General features: G+C 33.6%; 1 protein-coding gene and 1 long non-coding RNA gene across 8 annotated transcripts; one reads left to right on the top strand and one right to left on the bottom strand.

Moving 5' to 3' along the window:
- Positions 1-728: 728 nt before the first annotated feature.
- LOC114285510 (uncharacterized) lies at positions 729-4,369 on the top strand. Its single transcript, XR_003637256.2, has 3 exons — positions 729-905; positions 3,103-3,218; positions 3,924-4,369. It is a non-coding gene; the product is annotated as an uncharacterized LOC114285510 (long non-coding RNA).
- Positions 4,370-5,129: 760 nt separating this feature from the next.
- LOC114285508 (glutamate synthase [NADH], amyloplastic) lies at positions 5,130-18,224 on the bottom strand. 7 transcript variants are annotated; one of them, XM_028228545.2, is made up of 22 exons: positions 17,439-18,224; positions 17,228-17,347; positions 16,775-16,888; positions 16,466-16,618; positions 16,020-16,120; positions 15,825-15,921; positions 15,231-15,340; positions 14,382-14,485; positions 13,990-14,169; positions 13,557-13,900; positions 13,380-13,450; positions 12,798-13,267; positions 11,754-12,623; positions 11,153-11,307; positions 10,838-10,999; positions 9,148-10,749; positions 8,586-8,813; positions 8,204-8,472; positions 7,426-7,731; positions 7,072-7,339; positions 6,080-6,337; positions 5,130-5,696 (listed from the first exon to the last, which is right to left on the bottom strand). In XM_028228545.2, exons 1-22 carry the CDS (start codon positions 17,808-17,810, stop codon positions 5,427-5,429), a joined length of 6,624 nt encoding a protein of 2,207 aa, XP_028084346.2. In that variant the 5' UTR covers positions 17,811-18,224; the 3' UTR covers positions 5,130-5,426. The 7 variants fall into 7 exon arrangements, with proteins under 7 accessions (XP_028084346.2, XP_028084347.2, XP_028084348.2 ...); XM_028228546.2 differs by having other exon boundaries at positions 8,586-8,804; XM_028228547.2 differs by lacking the exons at positions 16,020-16,120; positions 16,466-16,618; positions 16,775-16,888; positions 17,228-17,347; positions 17,439-18,224 and adding an exon at positions 15,625-15,760 and having other exon boundaries at positions 15,847-15,921.
- Between the last annotated feature and the right edge of the window lie 8,109 nt (positions 18,225-26,333).

Raw genomic sequence — 26,333 nt, 5'->3', positions numbered from 1 at the left:
AAGTGAAGGGCTAATAGAAACACCTTATTAAACTCAATGTAGATATGCATAAAATGCCTAAAATACTATTTTTTTTCTTGAGTTTAAATTGATAAAATTAAAAATTCATGATTTATTTTGTTATAAGAGTCAAATCCTAAATTTATTTTTATTTTTATAATTTCTCCTAAAAAAATTAAGAGCTAAAAGTGGAAAAAAAAATCAAAAAATATTAAACAGTCAGAATTTTTTTTTCTACAGAATTAATTAAAAAATAAAATTCCTAACTACTTTCCTATACAATAATGAAATTACTTGAATTATTAATTGAAACATATTTCTAACTTCATTATATACTCTTAATTTACTTAATAATTTATTAATAAAATGAGTCATTTATTATGAAATTAGAAACTTTAAGAATGAGATGTAATTTTTAGAAAAAAATCCTATGGTACACATTTTATAATTAAAGAAGAAAATTATATAATTTTATACTTTCTGAGTCATAACTAAACATAACATAAGACATAACTAAAAAATTCATGAGTTATAACTAAAATAATATTATAATTAAAAAAAAATTAAACATAACTAAAAAAGAAAATAGTATAATTAAAAATATATATGATGCACTCTTTTCGAGGTATGTATGTTAAAATTTTTTAATTTTTAAAGTCATAATGAATAATTCATATTTTAAATAAATTTAAAGGACGTATTTATAATTTTTTTTTTTTTTTTAAAAATGGTCCAAGTGAAGAAAGGGAATGGCAGTCCTCTCTCTTTACCTGTTTTGAACTAATCCAGAGAGAGAGAGAGAGAGAGAGAGAGAGAGCGAGATATGGGTGGAGGAGGATTCCAAGTGATGAGGAGAATCCCCAGCATCAAATTCCCACTACGATTCCCAAAATCCTCTGCGTCAGGTCTCTCCCTTCCCCCTCCCTTTCTCTCTCTTTCCTTCTTCCGATCTTTTGTTTTTTTTTTTTGGTATTTATAAATTTATGTGTGCTTCTAACTGCCAGTTTATTTTACTTCATTACCAAGTTCTGATCTTTTTCCTTCTCTCTCTCTGTTGCTTCCATGTTAACACAACCCACTACTTTTTTTGAAATTCTGACTAATTTTACTGCACTTCAATTGCTTAGTTTTTAATTGATTGTTTTTTTCATTTCTTTCCTTTTGCCTAAACAAAAAATTAAATTTTTTTTTTTTGGGAATTGCTTGGTCTTATGAACTGGGTCAGTTATGGTTAGCAAATTTAGGGTTTGTGCTTCTCTATGTTGTTTTCTTGAATCATTGATTGATCTAAGTTTGATATTTTTTAGCTAATGAGATCACCTGATGTATTTTTAAACCCAAATGAGTGGTATCTGATGCTAGATTTAGTAAATGCCTTGACACTACCAAGTAAAATTAGTTTAGGGAGGAGATTAGGTATTCATACACATTGCTAACTGAGATATTAGTATAGATTTTTTTTATTTTTGAAGTTTTAAAAAGAAGGTGAAATGAGGATGTGAAATGGAGTAATGGCAACACAAGAGAGTTCAAATCTAAATGAATGCATCAGTCATGGGGACTCAGTAAATTTCACTTTAATTTGGGACAAGACGAGAAGCTTGGACAACAGGGTTTGCTTATGTGTTAGTAAATTATACTAGCTAGAAGCACTATTGTTCTGATCAAGGGCAGAACTACTTGGCACGGGATTCTCTGTCCCTAAATCCTTTTTGGTCCCAATAAACTCCCAAGCTCCTTGCCATAGGATCGTCTCAAGATTTTCGTGTCGAGAGATTCTCACACACATATACCATGCCTGACAATGCATTGGGACAAAGGGACAGGGGGATTTGGGAATAGAGTATCCCTGGACAAACTACTTCAAATTATTGTACATGTACTAGTTAGGAGCACTTCTTTATTAATGAATTAGTTCATTGTTTTAAATCATGGGACTCGAGCACTAAAAGGTGCTGATTCAACAACCTCCATATGTAGTCATGATATGTTTTGGAAAAAATATTGCTAAATTTAATCGTGTGATCATCACACTTACATAGGACCATGGGTGTCAAAAATGTACATATCAAGGTTTTGGCTCTGGTTGAATATGTCACAGTTAGGAAGCAGTTTGGCCAGTACGCGACTGGTAAGAAGAATGGGATTGAAGGTACCCCATGTTTTGTGGGATATTAGGGCTTGAGAAATTTTGAAGAAGGAAAAATGTTGTCAAATTTTGACAACTGACTTAGAAATGGAAGAAGGAATGCGAGGTCTAATTCCCTTCCTACAATCTTGTCAATTTGCAGTGGAAACAAAATTTCTGTGTTGTTCACTGCAACTTCTTAAACCAGGTCTCAAAGTATATCTTTCCACTGTTGTTCTGTTCTTTACTTTTTTGAGATGTATCAATGTTGCTAAACAGCAATTGGACACCACACTAGACTTCAAGTGCTCCTTTTAGAGGAAGCTACAATGTAAAAATCTCAAATTTATACTTTGGTGGTTTGATTCAAAGTTCAAACATTGGATATTGGTACTTTGGAGTACTGTTAAAGTAATTTTGCATTCATCTGCAAAAACGGTGTTTTCAAACATTAAAGATCTTACTGAAGTAGGTATTTTTTTCGTATGAATTTTATGTACATAATCAACTCTTTATAGAATAGTTATAAGGTCAACGATGCTTTACGGGATAAAATGCTAGGCAACTAAAACACAAAACATAGATGAGAATACTTAGATAAATGTATGGTAAGATTAGGAAAGATAGAATTGAAAATGAAAATATTCGTGAAAAGATAAAAGTAGCACCAATTGAAAATAAGTTGAGAGAGAACAAGTTAGGATGTTTTGATTATATACCATGAATAAATGCAACAGTAAGGAAGAGTAATATTAATACCACAAATGAAAATTTTAGGGGGGGGAGAAGACCTAAACTGATGTGGGATGTGTTAGTAAAAAAAAGTATGAATTTATTTAATTTAATTAAGCATATAGTCCTTGACCAAGTAGAGTGGCGAAAAATGATTGATGTAGTAGCTGACTCCACTTGATTGAGACACAAGGCTTACTTTGGTTTGGTTAATCAACCCTTTTGTTATTATCAATTTCCAGGTTCTGCACCAAGGTCAGATGTTCCAGCAGCGCCCACCAACACTGCTGTTGGAGGGAAAGCTTCTCTTCAGCCAAAGCGCACACCTGTCACAGACAGGGAAATAGAAGCTGTTCTGGTAAGGGTACTGTCCTTTCCATAGAGTCGAATTTGAATATTTCTTTTACCTGAGGTTGTATCAGAACTAAATCCAACCGTAAAACTTCAATTCTGTACATTTAAAGTAATTGTAAAGTGCTCTATTGGAAAGTAAGTGTTTGATGATTAGCACAATGATGATACAAGGATCATGAGTGTCCACCTGTTTGATCTTTATGCTTGACAAGTTTGTCTTGCTGATTTTACATATATATCTTACCTAAAAGATCTGATCATAGATATTCAGACATTGAAGTAGATCATGCCTATGAAGTATGGATACGGATACGGATATGGATACGGATACGGATATGGATACGAATACAAATTTGGATATGGGATATGAGGATTACATGATACAGTTGATATGGAAAATCTAAAATATGTTAAGGATATGACAACATATGTATATATATCTAATTAATTTTGTCATCACATATATGTAACAAACTTTTGTCTCTAATCATGTATTAAATGTTTTCAATTTCAAATTTGTAATGCATTCACATAAAAAAATAAATTAAGTATAAAAAAAAGAAAAGAGAAAATGAAGGTTATGTTATGGAGACACAAAACTTGGACCAAATTTGAGCCATAAGGATTGCGTTTTACTGAAATTTTCTAATTAGATCTTGATCCTTATGCATTTTTTTATTTATTCATTTTTCCACTATGTCTTCTGCAGTTGGGTGGCTGCTTGTGACTTTCAGTGGACTGACCTCCGTGGAAGGAAGTGTTTTGACATTTGTTCTACCATTTTCCATCATATGATATATGAAACTACTACTACTACTACAGTGAACTGTTGTATTTTAACAGTGCCTGGCAATTCATAAATCAGCTAAATATGTAATCATATGCTGAACTAGAACTTAAGCCTGAAGGTTGAATACCGTCAACTCATTACTTTCATTTCCATTTCCGTTTTATCCTTTTCTTTAGCAGCAGCCACGTGAGCCATATATGGCAAGACCACCACCTTACAGAGCTCTATAGCATCAAGTGGCTGCCCATATGCTTCTATGTTACTATATGTGATTTGAGCTCCAATCTCTCTCCCCATTTTGTGTAAGAACACAGTACTTGAGAAAATGTTTGGGCTTTGTCATAGTATCAAAATTCTTGTGAAAATTTTTAAATCTTTGGATGCTTGACAGATCTGAGTGAGATGCAACTCAATGGAGATGATTTCTTCTTGGTGTTGCGTTGGATTTTGGTTTGCATTAGAAACGGCACGAGGCAGGAATTTTATGCCCAATTTCCAAAATCTGATTGACACAATTTGTTTCTGTGAAAAACTATTTTTAGAAGAAAAAAATTCATAGAAAACTTTTTCATATTTTGTTTGTGATATTGAAACTAATTGTTAGTGGTTTTGGTGGTGGCGGCAGTTGTTGTCAGGCACATGTAGTGGTAATGTGATGGCTATTGTTAAAATTTTAGTGCAAAAAATATTTCTTACTTTTCGAAGTGAATAATATTTTCCACCTAAATAAGTATTCATTTGAAAGTGAAAATTATTTTTTTGTATGTACATAACCAGGGTCGGAGAAATACAAAATACAAATACACGAGAAAATATAATCGCATGCACACACAGAATACAATTCACTTCAAACTAGGAATATCTGAAAGGTTACGGGAGTTAACTTTCTCCCCTCAACTGTAAATACATAGAAATTAAGACAATATGTCACAAGCGCAAAAAATATAGTAAATATCCTTACTCTATCCACTCAAGTATTTAGTGTCTAATATTTATCAGAATTCACATTACAACAAAAATGTTTTTCATTCTTTCATGTTTTGTCATATCAAATACCAAGAAACATTTTCAGCTGAAACAAAAGGAGCATAACACAGACGATGTGTTACCAGTTTCAAAATGCGATTAACAAAACAGCTTTCTTGCATAGTTCTCCATAATATTAATTTCCATTTCCATTGACAGATCAAAGAAAAAACTGTACATTATTCTTTTCAACCATCACAAGAGCCACCTCCCTCACAAAAATATAAACACAAGACAACACACAAAAGAACCTACCACCCAACCCTGCAAATCCCACTCTGTTGCACTCTTTTGAGTTCTTTTGTATCTATGAGCCTAATATGAGGATGTGAAAACAAAGCTATCTGTCTATTTCTTGATAAACAGATCCATCCATATATATATATATATATATATCTATGTCATTACTGTCTGTTTGCTGCTATCTTGTTGCCTCTTGCCCCTTTCGACCAGACTGGTTGTGTTGTCTTGTCCATCTCTCATGAGGTACTTGTCAACCTGCGAAGCAGCTTGCCGGCCTTCTGAGATGGCCCAAACTACCAGAGATTGGCCTCGCCGGCAATCCCCGGCTGCAAAGACTCCATCCACGTTGGTTGAGAAGCGGCCATAATCTGCCTTGAAGTTTGATCGATTGTCTTGCTCCAAGCCCAGTTTTTCCGATAGTGTCTGAAGGAATTAAGCATCACAAAAATCAGTATGAAATCAATTATACATGCTGTCTAATTGACTAGGGTTGATGACAAAATTCAGGTGAACATTATTGAAAAAAGAGAGAAAATTACCAATTGGTCTTCATATTTCTTTACTCAACCCTAATCTATTAGAAAGCAGAATGCACAACTTCAATTTTGCGAAGGACCCAAGGCATAGAATATCAATGCCTGGAGCTAAACTTAAATTACGCTATTCCAACCAATAATTTTGATGATTCTAGTTGCAAGAGAAATTAGTCAAGATCACTTCCAACAATTACTCTAGATCAGAAATTGAACTTGGTTACTGGTTCAGCATAGAGAAATTATAATTGAGTAGCAGTTAAGAATACTAACTGATTCAGGACCGAGGAACCCCATAGCGAGTAGGACTAGGTCTGCCTCGATCATCTCCTCCGAGCCTTCAATTTCTTTAAACTGAAACTTCCCACTAGCATCCTTCTCCCAACGGACCCGTATCACCTCAAGTGCTTTCACATTCCCATTCTCATCTCCCACAAACCGTTTAGTTAATACCTCATAAGACCTGGGATCTTTCCCAAACTTGGTAGCAGCTTCCTGGTGCCCATAATCCACACGGAATATGCGAGGCCACTGCAAACAAAGAAATTTGAAGGGAATAAATCATTAAAACGATTAGAAAAAGCAGGCATCAAATGTTACAAGATTTTTGCGATTTTCAAACTCTTCCATTTAGACCATGTAACCCTGATTTTCAACAGATATTCCAAAACATCCACCACCAACTATTATAATCTTCCATTTAAAATCTGTTGCTTTTACACCATTCAAAATTTATTTGAATATTTACCATTTTTCTATATTATTTTGTTAATTAATTACCTATTTCAATAATTTTTCACTTTGTTTCAAGCAAGTCTTGCAAAATCTGATAGGGATGATGCACATGTAGTAAGACCAACCAGAGAACATTACATGACTAGGGCTGTAAAATGAACCATGCTACTAGAGCTCAACTCATGTTAAGCTCGTTAAAAGCTCATTTGAGATCGGCATAGTCAAACTTAAACAAATTTGAAAGCTCGGCATAGTCAACCTACTACTCGGCTCAACTCAATTATATGCACTATAACAAATCAAACTACTCAATTCAAGCTCATTTGAGATCAACTCAAAAGTTAAATAAGTCGATCCTAAACACATTTTGAAGCTCATTAAGTTTTCAAGTCAAATTTAAACAGCCTATTGCTCAACTCAACTCATTTACAACCCTATATATGACCAACATATTGAGGAATGGTCTTGTGTACTCTGCATTTTTTTATTTTTTTTTTTGTTTCAGTTGCAATATAATAAAATCTACAAACCTGTGGCCAAGGGTTTCCCGGGGCTCTGGTTCGAGGAGGCTGAGGGAGAAGCTCCAGATTTACAATGTTAGTACAGCCATGTCGGATAGATGTTCCTATGCAATCTGTACCAGTATCGCCTCCACCAATTACCACTACCTTCTTGCCCTTGGCAGAGATGTATTTGCCATCCTCAAGATTGCTATCAAGCAAACTTTTGGTATTTGCATGAAGAAACTCCATGGCAAAATGAACCCCTGATAGCTCGCGTCCGGGTACAGGAAGATCCCTGTAACCAATATTTTGTTCACTAATTGTTAGTGTGTTCTAAAGAAAACTATACTGGCAATTTGTTTCGGAAAAAAAAAAAATTACCTTGGTTTTGTGGCTCCTACAGCTAAAACAATTGCATCATTCTCCTCTCGAAGCCGATCAAGGGAGTACATGGGATCTTTTCCCACATTAGCATTGACCACAAAATTGACACCCTCCTTTGCCATAAGGTCAACCCGTCGTTGAACTATATCAACCTTATCGGTCTTCATGTTAGGAACTCCATACATCATAAGGCCCCCAATTCGATCAGCACGCTCAAAAACTGTCACAAAATGACCCATTCTATTCAACTGATCAGCAGCAGCCAAGCCGGCAGGTCCACTCCCAACAATAGCAACTCTTTTCCTGTAAGACCAAGGTTATTTAGAATCCAGTGTCCCAATAATTTATACCAAAATAACATTCGGCTCAAAAGATATAGATTTAATTATGAAATCCATAACATGACAATCACTAGGGCTCCAATCAGTTATCAAGAATTTTGTGTGAGAAAGCTATTCCCAGGAATGTATTGTATAGTACAGGAAAGGAAACTTGTTTTCCATGCGTGTTCATTTGTCAGGAAAAGGAAAGTGAATTATTGAGATTCTTGCAAAATCATGTATTTCTTTGCAGAGCATGTTTTGAAGGAAAACTTGTCCTACTGAGAAAGTTGAAGATATGAGTCCCACAAAAGCCTTGCTAATTGAACATAAAAATGTTATGGGAAAGTTGATCTTCTTGTACTTTACTTTCTTTCCCTGACCACTGAATGATTCCCTAAAGAACTCTGAGAGAATGGAGACTCTATTCAATTATGCAAGAGCAAAAATCATACCCAGTTCTTCTGAGGGGAGGTCGTGGCACCATCCAGCCTTCCTCGAAAGCCTTATCTATAATAGAGCATTCAATGTTCTTGATAGATACAGGATTCTCAATAATACCAAGAACACAAGAACCCTCACAAGGTGCAGGACACACCCGACCAGTAAACTCTGGGAAGTTATTAGTCTCCAGAAGCCGATCTAATGCTTCACGCCATCTATTTTGGTACACCAACTCGTTGAATTCAGGAATTTTATTCCCAAGAGGACATCCTGAATTCTCCTACAATTTATTAAAAATAGAAATCAGATATAAGACTGAAAAAATTGGGCAAAAGTTTGCTGTGAGAGACTTTTGAATTAAAAAGAACAAAAAATATTGCAGTTCTTGGTCACCTGATGGCAGAAAGGAGTACCACAGTCCATACACCGAGCAGATTGTGTCTTTAGAAGTGGACTAGGCTTGGCTTCTTCCATGACCTCCTTCCAATCGTTCATCCGAACATTAGGATCCCTATATGAGACGCCCTCACGATCATAAATAATGAATCCTCTATTTTTAACAGCATCGGGAACTCGAGTTGGCCTCGTTGGCAATTCAGTCTCTGAAACTTTCTGCAAATTCTGAACGCTGATCAGACCCTTTTACTGGCTATAAGTCATTACCAAGATACATAGCACATGCTAGAGGGGAAAATGCAGGGGAGGATGAGAGAGAGAGAATATAATACAAGTATAGAAAAGCATCCATGAAAATGAGGCAAATTGTTCTTATATGTACCACATGTCCCATTGTAGTCTTTAATATAAAAATAAAATAAAAAATTATACATTAAAATTTTCTTTAAAATATTATCCCTATTTCTATGAAAGAGACCTCACATCTTATCAAGCATTAAAATCATGTAACAGTTCAAGTATGAAAGAAAGATTTGATCAATAAATGAATATAACTTACCGGAACGTCTTTCCCATTTGAGGACATAGCTGCCAACTTCTTAAGCTCTTCAAAAGCATCTTTTTTGATTAAATCTGCCTCTTCTTGCTCATCAGCTTCATTAGCAGCCCTCGATGCAGCCTCTTTGGCAATTTTCTCTTCTTTCATGCTTGCAAGAATCCGTTTATAATCTCTAGGAAAGACCTTAACAAATTTAGGTAAAATATTATCGAAATCAGCAAGCACTTCTCTAGCTAGTTGGCTGTTTGTGTGACGCTGATGTTGTTGTATCATCACTCTGAGAGTCATAATATCCTCTTCTTCTTCAACTTTATCGAGATCCACCAACTCAGGATTGCATCGGGATTGGAACGTGGCATCGACATCAAGAACATAAGCAATGCCACCACTCATCCCTGCAGCAAAATTCCTCCCGGTTTTTCCAAGCACAACAACGGTCCCACCAGTCATGTACTCGCATCCATGATCACCAACACCTTCTACAACTGCTTTTGCCCCAGAATTACGGACACAGAATCTTTCTGCTGCCATTCCATTGAAGTATGCTTCCCCAACTGTTGCCCCATAGAGAGCAACGTTACCGATCACGATGTTTTCCTTTGGATCAAAATTGCTTCCTTTTGGAGGATAAACAACAATCTTTCCACCTGATAGTCCTTTACCAACATAGTCATTGCTATCACCTTCAAGCTCCAACGTGATGCCTGGGCAAAGAAAAGCCCCAAGGCTCTGGCCCGCACTTCCATTGAGTTTGATATGGATTGTATCCGCAGGAAGGCCCGCCATGTGATAGCGCTTTGTCACTTCATGGCTAAGCATTGTTCCAACCGCACGATTTACATTGCAAATTGGTGTTTCAATGTATACAGGAAGGCCTTTTTCTAAAGCAGCATTGGACAGAGTTATGAGTTTGTTATCCAAAGCCATGTCCAAACCATGATCTTGTTTCTGTACACAATACTGGGCAGCTTCTGGGCGGATGTCAGCTGCAGGCCTAAGTAACAAGGAGAGATCAATATTCTTTAGCTTCTCACTGTTCTTTGTCACTTCTTTATCAAGCTCAAGCTTATCCGAACGACCAACCATTTCATTGATGGTCCTAAATCCGAGCTGAGACATGATTTCTCTCACCTCCTCTGCTAGCATGAAGAAAAAGTTTATTACATGCTCAGGTTCACCAGCAAACTTTTCCCTAAGTACTGGATCTTGGGTAGCAATGCCAACTGGACAAGTGTTTTTGTGACACTTGCGCATCATGATGCAACCAAGTGTGATGAGTGGAGCTGTGCTGAAACCAAACTCCTCTGCACCAAGAAGAGCTGCAATGGCCACATCTCTTCCAGTTTTCAGTTGGCCATCAGTCTGCAGGACCGTTCGGCCACGAAGGTCGTTAGCAACTAGAGTTTGGTGAGTTTCAGCAAGACCAAGTTCCCATGGGAGGCCAGCACTCTTGATGCCAGTCCATCGGGAAGCACCTGTACCACCATCATGACCTGAGATCAAGACATGATCGGCATGACCCTTCACAACCCCACTAGCAATTACTCCCACACCAGCTTCGGATACCAACTTCACACTAATTCGAGCCCCTGGATTCGCATTCTACAAATTATGGAGAAAGAAGTCAGATATGATAAACCACGCAACTAATAAAATTGAAACTTGCACAAGAAACAGTTCATGTACTTACCTTAAGATCATGAATCAATTGAGCGAGGTCTTCGATTGAATAGATATCATGATGGGGAGGGGGGCTGATTAATCCAACCCCAGCAGTGGAATTCCTCGTGATGGCAATGTCTCCAATAACCTTGTGGCCAGGAAGTTCACCGCCCTCACCAGGCTTGGCTCCCTGTGCAAAATGGCAGTCCAAAATTAATAATAAATCCAACATACAAAAATAAACAAGTTCAGTTCATATTAAACCTCGCCAAATGCAAAGACAGGCCAACAGGATAGATAAATAATAAAAAAATGGGGGTTCAAATGTCAATTCAAAATATACCTGAGCCATTTTTATCTGTAGCTCATCGGCATTTGTAAGGTAGTAACTTGAAACGCCGAATCTTCCACTTGCAACCTGCTTAATTGCACTCCTTTTTGGATTCATTGAACCATTTGGTAAAGGCTCCATACGAGACGGGTTCTCACCTCCCTCACCTAGAAAGAAGTTGCACAAAGTAAGTGCAAGGAAAGAAGAATGTGAGAAATTTCATCCCCGGAGAAGCAACGAGAGAAATATAAGCTATGAAAGAAAACAAATTTATGCAGAAACAAAGTCTACAAAATTGACCAATAAAGTCTAGAACAAAAATGGCAAACAAGTAAATGGATCTTGAAGGAGCATTGAAGGGAAAAACAAAAATGCAAAATAATGAGTTCAAAACAACACTCCACAATTTTTTGACATTAAAAAAGGGAGTAAAAAATGATGAGTTCAAAACAACACTCCACAAATATTTTTTGACATTAAAAAAAGGAAGCCAAAAATAATAACACAACCAAGTCCCTCCTAATGTTTCAGATTATTCAACACTGACATGACATGCTCAAATAAATGACATTAATTAGCACAAATAATTGAGAAAATCTTATCAAGGGCATACCTGTGTTCGATTTCCCCCCAATCTTGTTCATAGCCATGGCAAGGGTGGTGTGTGCCTCCAAAGATATTGATCCATAACTCATGGCTCCAGTACAAAACCGTTTCACAATCTCACTGGCCGGTTCCACTTCATCTAAAGGAACTTTCACCTCTGCCTCTATAAATTTCAAAAGCCCTCGCAAATTGCAGTTTTTATTTAATTCCTGTATGCGCTTAGAGTATTCTTTATAGGCTGCCACACTATTAACTCTAGCAGCCTCTTGCAGCTTAGATATAGCAAGTGGGTCATTCAGGTGGACCTCACCGCCTTTCCTCCAGTGATAATCCCCAGGATTGGGCAATGATACAGCCTCAGCACTTCCAGGAGGGAAAACCCGTGTAGGAAATGCTAGATCGTGCAATTGAAGCACATCATTGGCAAGCGCTTCAAACGTTGCTCCCTCAACTCTGCTCGGAGTTCCAGCAAAGCACCGCTCCATCACTTCTGATGAAAGCCCCACCGCCTCGAAAATCTGGGCACCTTTGTACGAGGCCAAAGTTGAAATCCCCATTTTGGCAAGAACTTTCATCATGCCATAGTTGCTTGCTTTGAAGTACTTTTTGATCAGCTCATCCTTTGACTGGAATTCACCACTTGCTTTGGGTGGAATCTTCCCATCAACCTGAAGTCTCCAAATGGCCTCTATGGCCAAATAAGGGCATATAGCATCCGCACCGAATCCAACCAAAGTACAAAAATGGTGCACTTCACGGGGCTCAGCAGATTCAACGATTAACCCAATTCGAGTCCGTTCAAGCTTTTTAACTAAATGATGATGGACAGCACCAACAGCCAAAAGGGAACTTACAGCAACTCGTTTTGATGAAAAGGCTACACAGTTGAACAAATTACAAATAAGTTATTTAACATGCTAATAACATATTATCTATTAAAGAATAAAGATGATTCTTTTTCTTTTCTTTTCTCTTTTGATAAATAAAAGCAACTTTATATATGTATTTTCCATTTTTTTCAGGTGCAGCCCTAGTTTAGGATATGCAGTACCTCTGTCAGAAAGCACCAGCGTTTTGTAACCCTCCTTAATTGCATCATGTGCCTCAGCACAAATCCTATCCAAGGTCTCCTCCAAGCCCTTACTACCACGATCTTTAGAAAATGTTATATCAAGAACTTTGCTACGCCAGCCTCTGTAGTTCATCTTCTTAATTGCTTCCATTTCTTCAATAGATAAAAGGGGACCTTTTAGCGAGAGGCGATGACATTGTTCTTCAGTAGTCTCAGTGAGATCACCTTCTGGACCAATCATGCACTCCATGGAAGTGACTATCTTCTCCCGGATAGGATCAATTGGAGGGTTTGTAACTTGAGCAAACATCTGCTTGAAATACTCAAATGTGAGTTTCTCTCTGTTTGACATCACAGCCAATGGAGCATCGTTTCCCATTGAACCAAGGGACTCAACTCCGTCCTTTGCCATCGGTAGTAGCAGCATCTCCAAGGATTCAACAGTGTAACTGCATAAGAGGCCAGCATTTGAATCATTTCCACAACAGAAATGCCACAGTAAAAGTTTAAAAATAAATAAATTAATTACAGACGAAGAGGAGGGAAAAGAGAGAAAAATACCCAAAAGTCTTCAATGGAGCCAACAAACCATGAATGCCCATATTTTCCATGTTGTCGTCATCATTAGATGCCTGGTTACATATAAGAGATGTTATCTGTATTGAGAACTGCCCATGAAAAGAGGTGGAGAAGAAAGCATTTGCAACCTTAAAACAGACACAGAGAAGTAATACTCACGGGCAAAACTCCTGCTATAGCCTGAGGAACCCTCTGAGATTTGCTAACAGATTCAACTATGTCTTTCAGCTCTATCTTTCGCCTTTTAAGCCACTCTCCATAAGGTCTTGAAAGTGAATACTGCTGCTTCAGCTCTTCATCGTCAACAACAACATGCTTCTCAAAATCCACCAGAAGCATCATACCAGGGTTAAGTCTTCCTTTCCTGCACACATCTTCAGGTTGAATATCAACTACTCCAACTTCGCTTGCCATTATAACTCGCCCACTGTGTGTGACATAAAATCGTCCTGGACGCAATCCATTTCGGTCCAGTGTAGCTCCAAGATAGCGGCCATCAGTAACTGCATATTTTGTTTTTGGTAAGCACAAACCAAATGCTGCTAGGGAAGCAAGTCAATGCAGAAATAAAAAGGTTTTGTAGAACTCTTACAGGATATCAGAGCAGGCCCGTCCCATGGTTCCATAAGGGCTGAAAAGTACTCGTACAAGGCTTTTCGATGAGGATCCATATTCTTATCATTTTGCCAGGCTTCCGGGATCATCATCATGACAGCTTCAGGAAGACTTCTACCAGCTCGAACCAAAAGCTCAAGGACACCATCAAAAGCCCCTAAAAGAAGAGGGAAATTCAGATAGAATACAAGGTTATCAAAATGATTTGAATTTCAGGCAAGCATGAGCAGTGGTTCTACTTCGCCCCTTACATCGGCAATTTAAGTGTCTACGTGCTGATTGTTAAAATTCATCAACACCACCATTCATATACAAGATGCATGTACATACGGATGTATGCAAGCACATAAACAAATATTACAATCCAACCTGAGTCAGATGAGCTGGCATCTACAATGGGTAGAAGCTTCTTCATCTCATTCTTTGACAGACCAAGCTCCTTGCACTTCAGAAGACCCTCACGTGCCTTCATCCTAAATTGGGATCATGAACATCACTCAATTGTTTTAAACAGGAAAATAAATGAATAATGAAGCAATAAACTCTATTAGTAAGTAATGTACATGAATCAGAAATTTAAGAGGTTCATAAGCCCCAACTAGCATCCTTGTGAACATAATCTTGAACTTACCTATTAGGCTTATTGCTAATGTATACTGATTCAGAAAGAATAAATACACATATGGACCTCATTTGAAAACAGCTGTTCACATTTCAAATTAAATGGTATAGCTACATGGTTTATTCATGATATCAGGAAGGCCACAATAAGGATGCGATAGTTAGAATAGCACTACTCTACCAGTAAAACAGGTATCCAAGAAACTTAAAATGAAACCACCAACTTTCCAACTCCGAACCTGATATTTCTCCAAGTGCTAATAAAGCTGCATGTAACAGGTTAGTAGTGAATGGCTTAAAAACTCGATGACATGTCACACGAAATGGCATGCCACCTATTCAACCAGGCATTTCTAAATAAATCGACAAGATGATCTTGATTTTCCTTACAGATAGAAATATCTTATAAATCTTAGCAATCAATTTTAATGAGTTTCCAGAATTTCAAGGCTCAGCTGGGGTGTGACAGGTCATTGGTAAAGATATTCAAGTTCAATCAACAATCATATCAAAATCTCCGGAATATTTCTACAAAAATGAATGAAATAAAGAATTGTATTCAGGAACAATTACTCCACGACTTGCTCAAGAACTTACCAATTTACATTGCCCCGAAGTGTGTTAATTTCCCCATTATGACCTAAGACACGCATAGGCTGAGCACGATCCCAGCTAGGAAATGTGTTTGTTGAGAATCGAGAGTGTATCTGCACCAAAAATAGATCCAAAACTTCAGCCCAAATTCCATCCACATTATTGACGATATGGGATCTAACTTGCAACCATGAAATTGTGTACAGGGCACTTCAATAAACAATATACCGCAGTGCCAGTACATAACATCACGGAAACCCTAAACTACCTTTAACCAGACACACTTCCTTTCCACCACTTAAATGGAAGTCTATCCTCAAGAACTGATTATAGAGAACACTGCATCGAGTTTCTGCAAACACGATTTACTTGATAATGAGGTTCCTTACCAACTCACCCAAAGAATGCAATCCGGCATCCAAATTCAAATAGTAATCAAGGAAGCGGAAGAACTTAAGAGATCATTCATACTTCAATGCCTCAGAAGTCATTCCTCAACCCTGCATCTCTTCGTTTAACTGGTTGATCCCATGCTGTTGGTTGTCGAAGTATGGAGTCAGTGGACAAAGAAGAAAAGTGAATAGAAAATATATTTACCAGGGCCATGTAGCTCGTAAACCTTTCATTGCCAAGATCTGCATAATAGTATTGCTTCAACTGGTTGGGCTTCAATTGACCTTTATAGACAACGGTCCTGGAAAACAAACAAAAAAAAGGCTCTATGGTATAATCTTACTGGAGAGTCACATTCAACCAAGATTTTGAAATTCCAGAGAAATGATAAAGACAAACCTTGAGGAAAGCGAACATATATAGAAGTCCCTCACTCCACCATGTTGGAGGTTTAATGCAGCTCGGATAGCCACCATTGAAACCCTCCTTAATATGTATAACTGTCAAAAAATAAAAGGAAAAAGGCAAAATGTTACAAAATTGTTGTGAAGTTCTGAAAATAAAAGCAAGAAAGATAACACTACAACAGAAGTTCTATTTTCCTCCCTCGCTTGCTCGTTTCGTTATCCTCCTTCCATATAACATTAATAAAAAGATCAGAGACTGCGACTGATCGTGTAACTAGGATCATCCAGTTCTTCTTGATCAAGAGCAACCGATGTTTCATTCATGTACAATTGTTATGTCTAATAGGACTATACATCTCACGTAGACCTCCAAAAGATGCAAAATTCACAGTTTCCTTCTGAAGAGAAATGTATAGCTAAAAAGAAATAGATCTGTACCTGTTGCTCAAAATCGACTTTAGACTTAGGAGTGGGCGTAAGAAACACTTGCTCAATAACAGGTTCGGTCTGCAAAGCAGAGTTTCCCAATCCTGAGTTATCTGTTGGGACAGTGCGCCAGCCAAGGACAGTATGCCCGAGAGACTCCGCAACCTAGAAATACAATCATTAATTTTCTTAGGAGACGACCTCAAAAACTCCAAAACATACTAGTCTATGAAAAGCAAATAAGAAGATAGTCTAGGTAAATTCACTTTTCCAATTACAACTTACAAGCACAAGTTGAACTAGTTTTGATATTAAAATTACCTTAGTAAATACGATTTTGCTTTGTGCCCTTCGATTTTCAGATGTGGGCAAGAAGAACATGCCCACGGCATACTCCCCAGGAGGTGGTAGCTCAAAACCCACATCTTTGGCAACCTGACAAACGATGACCCGACAACAATTACAAAAATAAGTAGGAGAATTTGAACCCAAATAGCAAGAAATCGATCAACAGAACAGAATTGAATTTGATAGTTTGAACCCAAAAAGGAAGAAATCAAGCAAAATAAATGAGTTTGAGAGTTTGAACCCAAATAGCAAGCAATCAAACAAAACCAATAAATTCAGTCTTAGAATGCCTAATCCACATTTTAAGTAGAATTTTTAATTTTCTATCTGTTCTTCTCTTTCCTTTTTGGGTGTTCATTCATAAAATCTATAATTATCCAAAATCAGATATAAAAATCACAAAAATGAGATATTAGATTAATGTACCTCCTTGTAGAACTGGTGAGGAAGAGCTACAAGAATGCCAGCCCCATCACCAGTATTAGTCTCACATCCACAAGCACCTCTATGTGACATCCTTATCAACATCTCCACCGCATCAGTCACCTTTTTCAAATCAAAACACAGTAACAATTCTTAAAACTCATAAAAATCAAACTCAAATCTCAAAAACCAAACACCCAAAACTATTATATACCGTTTTCCGGCTACTTTCTCCGGACAATTCAGCAACAAACCCCACCCCACACGAGTCCTTATCGAACGAAGGATCATAGAGACCGAGAGGCTTCTCGGGAACTTGCGACAATGCTGATCGCACCACGACTTTGAGCTTCGGATCCAAACCCGGACCATCCGATTGCCAAAGATGCAATCTTTCACAAGCTCTCAATTTGGTTCCACAAAATCTATTCTCCAAAACATTTGATTTTGTTTTAGACTTTTTATCAACAAAAGCTCTTGTAATACGAACTCGGTTCAAAGCCACAAAAGGCTTGGTAATCGAAGGAATCACCGAGTTGTTGTTGTTGTTTCGAGTTTGAACAACAGAATTCGAAATCACCGACATTGAATCAATGTGATTTTTTCAACATCAAAAAAACGAGATCTAGTGATTTGTTGTAAATCACGAGAATGAAAGAAAATCGAATGAATTTTTGGATTTGGAAATATTGTTGTTTTATGGGAATTATTTACCGTATATCATAAAACTTTTTTCTTTTTTTTTTTTTGAATTAAAAAAAAAAAGTGTCTTTTATCTGTTGCGAAATGAACAAGATTATATTTGAGTTAGCTATTCAACAAACTCAAACACCAAAATATTGGAAATTCTAGCGAGAGAAAGAAAGAATTTTAGCTAGAGAAAGAAAGAGAGAGAAGATGAGACCGACAGAGAGCGAGAAGGGAGCGTGGGTTGGTGGATGAAGGCAGAGAGAGGTAGTAGGTGTTTGGTGGTTCATCACAATTTATAGAGAGATAAAGAGAAGGAAAATTGTTGAGTTGTGAGGTGAGGAAAGAGAGAGATGAGGGGTGTGGGGACCACTTACTTGTAAAAGAGGATAAGCGTCCGATACAATAATTTAAATCATTTATCTTGTATTAATATTTTGAGTAAATATTATTTATTTAAAAATAATAATTTTATTAAATAATTATAAATGTAAAATAAAATAAATAATTTAAATTTATAATTTTATGTAATTTATTTTTTATACTTATAAATATTTGATAAAAAAATTTATATAAATATTTTTTATGACGGAACTTGCAAAAGATGATTTGAATGGATGTGAATCCGAATTAAAATTTGAAAAAAAAATTATATATATATTATATATGTGGATGACTATAGAGGAAGCTCATCCAAGCGGGTTTCAATTTTTTACCAATCGAGTTCTCCGTTCCGTGACTTTTTTTTTTTTTTTTAATGACGTGGACGGGTTGAAAACAAAAATGCTAGAGGTCTCAAAAATTTTATCAAAAATTTTACTAAATGTCTCACATGGATGTGGGACCCACATTGTGTGTGTCTCACACCCACATTTGATAAAAAAAATTTATAGAATATTTGGGGTCTCTAGCATTACTCGGTTGAAAATTTGGGTTTAATGCCACGTGTAATGAAAATTTTTTTGCCCTATGCGGCACGCGACAGCCGTTCAGGGTGGGGTATGTCATCTGCGTTTTTAATGCTTAGCCGATGCCATTCCTTCTTGTTGGCTTCCCAACCGGGATGGAGCTGTGCCGCCTCCACTCTTGGTTCGGTTCCGAACCTCTACGGTTCGTGCCTGATAAAAATTTAACAGCAATATTAGAGATTCTAAGGTACTATGTGGTTTAATTTTGCAATCGTAATTTTTTTTTTTTTTGAGTTGTGATTTAAGTATGAAATTGTAAGTTGAGTTTTGAAAAGAAAAAAATTATTTGTTTATGAGTTTTGAAAAATGTTTTGAAAAAAAATTTTGAATTTTGAAAAAAGTTTTGAGTTATATTTTGAATTTCTTTGATTTTTTTAAATATGAAAAAAATATTTAAGAAAATTTTATTTTTTTATTTTTAATATATAATTTTTATTTAAATTTTTTTATTTTAAATATTTTAATTTTTTATTTTAATATTGTAAACTCAAAACACAACTACACGCTCAAATTATAACCAAACACATAACTCAAAACTCAATTCAAAAATTATTTTTAAAACTCATAACCAAACACATAACTCGAAACTTCACACTACTTTCAAAACTCTACACTCAAATCATAACTAAACACATAACAAAAAATTTAAAAATTTTAAAAATATTTTTATAAAATAAAATAATATATTTAAAATAAAAAATATTTTTTTCAGTTTTTTAATATTTTAAGAAATACAATACAAAAATTATGAAATATAGTGCACATTAAAATAAATAAATAAAATATCAAATATTTATCCTAAAAAAATAAAAGTAAGAAAATGTTTAAATATTTAAAAAAAATAAATCCAAAAAATTTTAAAAGACAACACTCAAATCATGATTCTAAAAATAATTTTAAAAAATAAAATGAAAAATATTTTTTTAATTTTTTTTTAAATAAAGTTTTGAAAAGAGTTTTGGCTTTGAGTTTTGAAAATAGTTTTGAATTAAATTTTGAGTTGTGTGTTTGGTTATGAGTTTTGAAATTAATCTTTGAATTGAGTTTTGAGTAATTTTGAGTTGTGTGTTTAGTTATGAATTTTAAAAAGTGTTTTAAAAATTTTGAGTGTGGACACGCAACCTAAAATTTTTATTAAATTTTTTACTAAATATCTTATATAGGTGTGAGACCTATATAGTGTGGGTCTCATGCATATATATGACATTTGATAAAAAATTTAAAATCTCTAATATTTTTCAAAATTTAAAAGAAATTATCAAAACAAAACAAAAAAAAAAATTAATATTTGGAAGATTGTGGGAAAGAAAATTTGTGTGAATGTAACATTGTTGAAAAATAAAATTCCTAACTACTCTCTTACTCAACAATAAAATTATTAATTAAAATATATTTTTAAATTTATTAAAAACTGTTAATTCACTTATTGATTTATTTAATAAAATAGATAATTTATTATCCAATTAAATATTTTATTAATTTCTAAATTATGAAGAGTAATTCATATTTTTTTTTAAATATATAATTTATAATTTATTCAAAACAAAAATATTTTATTACGCCGCCAACTGTATCTAGCGCTGGCAGTTTTATGTGGCCAACGGTAACCGTTTGTGAATTTTCTCACTCCTCCATCCCATCCTATGCCATGTTTCCCCATAACCAAACCTCATAATGTTGGAAATTATTGCACTCAATCATGTTGGAAATTATTTGTTTTGTTGGTTTGCTTTTTTAAAAATTATTTTTAAAAAATATCAGAATTTAATTGTAATAAAATAAGTCATGAATTTTTTATTTTATCATTTTAAATCTTAATTTTTTAATTTGTTGTCAATCTAAGTCATCAACCTACTTTCATTAAGTAAATCGACGAAAAATTAGTATTTAAATTCAATGTAGGTGTATATAAAATATTTAAAATATTATTTTTTATTAAATTAATGACTGAAATATTTCTATTTTCATCGATTTTATTTAATAAAAATAGACAAATATTTTATATTTAAAATTAGTATATAAATTGACAAAATTAAAAACTCACGATTTATTTTGTTATAAGAGTTAGACCCTAGAGTTTTTTTAAATAGTTTTTTAAACTTTTCTTAGACAGTTTTTGTTTAATTTTAATGAATTTTTTATTGAAAATTTTACAATTTTTTTATATTAAAATTTGAAAAAAAATCACTAAAAATAAATAAAAATCTAAACAAAAGTATGCATACGTTTTTATTCAGATTTTCTTTTGTTTTTAGTCAATTTTTTTATTTTTTAAATACATATAAATTATGTGCATTTAAAAAATTTTAAAATACATATAAAGAAAAAATTATTAAAGACAGATGAAAATTTATCTAAAAATAATTTTTTAAAAACCAAATCAAAACGAGCATATAATTTGCCAATGAGTAGATATTTGTGATGTACTCATTTGAATTTTATTGATTAAAATAGTGAAATTTATTATTTTTATATTTATTTATTTTTTTAATGAAAAATATTCTAAAATTGACAAACAAACAAATCATAAAGTTTCATGTGACGGCAGGAGTGACGATGAAATGGCATTCTAGAAGAACAAAAAAGTAAATTATAAATATATTTTTTTAGTTTGCTTAAATTATAAATCATTTTTCATAATTTTACATAAAAAAATGATTTATTCAAACAATTTTTCCCTTTAAAATCTTCCTGAATGACGCGACAAATAAAATTTGAAAAGTTGACTCCCACTCCAATATTTTCTCAAAATTCTCTTTATATGTATTCAGGGGATTATGGGGGAAAAAATTTGTGTGGATATAACATTATTAAAAAATAAAATTCATAACTATCCTCCTATGCAACAACAAAATTAATAAATGAAATGTATTTTTGACATCATTAAAAATTATTAATTCACTTAATGATTTATTTGGTAAAATGCATAATTTTTTATCCGATTAAAATTTTAAAAAGACGAGATATAATTTTTAAACTATAGAAAGCAATTCATATTCTAAATAAATTTATAATTTATCCAAAATAAAATTCAACTAGTTTGGTTCTGTTTTTCAAAAAATAGTTTTCAGAAAATTCTACTCTTTTATTTTTCGTATTTAATGTTTTCAATGAATTTTTTTTAATATTTTAAGCAATGTTTTAATTTTTAGACGCACCTAACATAAATACACTTAAAAAGTATAATATTTGTGAAAAAAAATCTTTAAAAAATACAGTAAATGCCAAAAAATAGAAAAAATATATATAAAAATTCAGTACATTTTTTATATTTTTGTGTATTTATTAATTTTTTAAAATATTTTTTTATTTAGATATATCTAAGTAAAGTATATCTAAAAAATTAAAAAAAAAATTTAAAATTTTAAAAATATTTACTAAAAATAAAAAAATTAATTTTTAAAATACTGAACTAAACATATTGATTATTATTGTCAGGTATACGCGGCCAACTGTATCTAGCGCTGGCAGTTTTATGCGGCCCACAGTGACCGTTTGAATTTTCTCACTCCTCTATCCCATCCTATCCCATGCTTCCCCATAACCAAACCTCATAATGTTGGAAATTATTGCACTCAATCATGTTGGAAATTATTTGTTTTGTTGATTTCCTTTTTTTAAAATTATTGTTAAAAAAATTCAGAATTTGATTGTAATAAAATAAGGGGGCCATGCTACAGACCCAGGGGTGACCCCCACTGACGACCCCCAGTGACGTGTCGCACTGGGGTTGGCCGAAAATAAAAATAAAAAAATATAAAAAAAAAAAACTAGTTTTTTTTGTCCAATGGGAGCTGACCCCAGCACCCCCAGCTAGGGGTCTCAGTCATTTTTCAAAATAAGGGGTGCTTTGGCAAGGAGATAAAAAGTCATTTTGGTTCACATCACCTCTCACATTTTTTCCTCACTAAAAAACAAAATAGACTAAAAAAATCAAAAAATTAATTTTTTACCAACTTTTCAAAACACCACTAGGTCTTGAATTTTTAATTTTATCATTTTAAATCTGAATCTTCTGAATTTCAATCTAAGTCATCAACCTATTTTCATTAAGTAAAATTAACCCCCAAAAAAATAGTATTTAAACTTAATATAAGTGTACATAAAATATTTAAAATATTATTTTTCATTAAATTTATTGACTTAATAAAAATAGAGAAATATTTTAGATTTAAAATAAATAAAAAAATTAATATATAAATTGACAAAATTAAAAATTCATGATTTATTTTGTTATAAGGGTTATACCCTGTAGGTTTTTTTTTAATATAATTTTTCCAATTTTTCTTAGATAGTTTTTGTTTATTTTTAATGATTTTTTTATTGAAAAGTTTACAATTTTTTTGTTAAAATTTGGAAAAAAATCACTAAAAATAAATAAAAATCTAAACAAAATTGTGCGTACGTTTTTATTCAGATTTTCTTTCGTTTTTAGTCAATTTTTTTAATTTTTTAAATACATATAAATTATATTCATCTAAAAAGTTTTTAAAAAAATATATAAAGGAAAAATTAGTAAAGACAAACGAAAATTTATCTAAAAATAATTTTTTAAAAATCAAATCAAAGCAAACCCAACTTATAATTTGCTAATAAGTAAATATATGTGATGTACTCATTTAAATTTTATTGATTAAAATAGTGAACTTTATTATTTTTATATTTCTTTTTTTTTGGGGGGAAAATTTTTTGATAAACTCCCTTTCTAAGAATTTTATTCCATCAAACCCCCATATTCTTTTTTATTATTCCATTAGGTCCTATTTGAGGTAAGAAGACCAAAACATCCTAAATTTCTCCTGCCCCCATTAATGTTGATTGTCATTATATTTTCACCCTAAAAAAATTACAGTAACTACACACCATTATTAAATGTTGATATATATTACACAAAAAAAAATTAAACATGGTTCTTTATTGATTGTCATTATATTTTGGTAGTTCTCATGCATCCAAATGTTGACTGTACGTGATGACTTGAATGTTCACATTAAATGATGTGAATGTTAACGATACGTAATGACTTGAATGTTCACATTAGATGACGTGAATATGAATGCTCACATTAGATGACATTGTGATAAAAGTAATGTTAAGGTTTACATCAGCATTGCATCAAATTACACAATCACAAGCCTCAACCTTTATTTGAATATAAACATGATGTGAATATTCATACTAAAACATATAAATGTGAATGTTCACATGAATTCTGGAACATTCATGTGAACATTCACATTTATTTGTTTTAGTGTGAATATTCACGTCATCCTGATATTAACATTATGAACATTAACATTTGTATTCACATTCATATGTTTTAGTGTGAACATTCACGTCATCTGATGTGAACATTCACGTCATCTGATGTGGACTTTCACGTCATTACATGCAGTCAACATTTGAATGCATGGAAACTACCAAAACATAATGACAAACAATAAAAAATTATATTTAATTTTTTGTGTGTAATGTATATCAATATTAAATAATGGTGTGTAGCTAATGCATATCAACATTAAATATAAGGGTATAAGAGTCTAAAAAAATAGTGTAAATTAATCCTTATGGAATAAAAGTATAAATACATAAAATTAAGTGGGTTATAAATTTCCTTCATAAATTTCTTGGGTTAGAACACTCTTAAATAAGATTTATCAATAAAAACCCCTTTAAAAGAACATGACAAATATTCTAAAATGAGTAGTGTAACATCACTAAGAGCATCCCCAATTATTTGTCAGTTGGAATTACCAAAGTTATAATTTGCCAAGAGTTAAAAAAAAAAAAAAAAGGTCTCCAATGCCTCCTGCACCACCTGCCAAATATACCAAATGCCATTTTTCTCCCAAATTGACAGAGGTTTGGCATTTGCAAATATATCACATCATCAAAAATAATTTTTGGCTCAAAGTGAACAACAACAAACAAAATAGTGTGGATAAAGCGCAGTGTTAGAAATTGGGCGCCCATATGACATGACCATTTGAACCTTTTGAACTTGAACCTTTTGAACCTTATCCATATAAGTTTGAATTTGAATTCAAAACTTATTTGGATAACCATTCAGGATATCTATTTCTATCATATCAATAGATAAGGATAGATGGATAGATTGATATATATGGTTATATATCTGATTATATATTTTAGATAATATATTGATATATCAGATACGTATATCAGATACGTTATGTGGTTTTTACCTATAACTTTTTTTCCCAAACTCTCTCTCTAACTCTCTCCCATATGAGAACGATCCAGCTTCTCACTGTGACTTGTGTGGGTGATACTCATTTTGTAGTATCACTCCACTGCTGGGTTGGTTGTTCACATCTTGAAACCACGTGATTTACCCACGAGATTCTTCGCTTCAAGCTCTACTAAAAGGTATGACTATGAAATTTTTCATCCTCTGCGTTTTGTACTTTGATTTACATTGGTATCAGAGCCAATATGGGTATTTTCGTGCTTATTTTTTTGCGTTAAAATATGTGTATATTTTTATATACATATATATACATGATATATGCATGAATATTAATAAAGGAGGAAGATGTCCACTCTCATTAGATTAAGAGCGTAAAATACCTCATTTTTATGTTCATTAAATGTCATTTTTAATGCCATAAATGTATTTATTTTGGAAAATGGAGTCTGGCAGTACCGAAATTGAACCAGAAAACACCCTAGAAGGCGGCGCGTGGGCCGTATGCGCCATCTGACGCCGTCAGCGACTTCCACGCGCTTAGACACACTTCCACGCTGCCACGCGCGCGCCGGGCGTTGAGCCGCGTGCTGCGCTGTGCGCTGAGCCGCTCACTAAGCCGTCTGCTGAGCCGCGCCGTTTTTTCTCTGCCGGCTTGGCTGCTGATGTTAAGGGTCTGTTTGTTTTTTTTTTAAATCCAGAATTGCATTAAATGGTCATAAGTAATTCGTTATAGCTTTGTTTTAAGCGTGGTTAGTACTGTTAGACTCAGAATTTAATTTTTATCTTATGTAAAATTTTCAAAATTTTATGAAAATAAAAAATATTTTTCCTGAAATAATTATTTCTGCTTTAAAATGCATCTGGTGTTGCATGATTAAGTTTCTGGGGCTGAATTTTTTATTGTAGACTACTGTTGTAGTTTACTATTTACTGGTATGGTTATTGCATTTTACCAGATTCTGAAATATTTATTTCTAATTTTATGTGTGTTTATTAGTTATTTAAAATTCTAGAAAATACTAAAAAATTTCAAAAAATTTCAGAAGTGATATACTTTCTATTATGGCATAATTTGAATATTAAATGCAGCATATTGTTGTTTTTTGCCTAGAGTTTCTAATATGTTGTAATTAGAATAACATGATTAATTGTTATTTGTTTAAATTCCATTATTAATTGTGACATAGCATGAGTTGGTTGTAAATCTACATTATGATGCTATTGTATGGAATTAGAATTTTTT

Source organism: Camellia sinensis, chromosome 8, assembly GCF_055761805.1.
Source record: "Camellia sinensis isolate YWXY chromosome 8, ASM5576180v1, whole genome shotgun sequence".
NCBI lineage: Eukaryota > Viridiplantae > Streptophyta > Magnoliopsida > Ericales > Theaceae > Camellia > Camellia sinensis.
The sequence above is the reverse complement of the archived record's forward strand: the minus strand, read 5'-3'. Positions and strand labels throughout refer to the sequence as shown.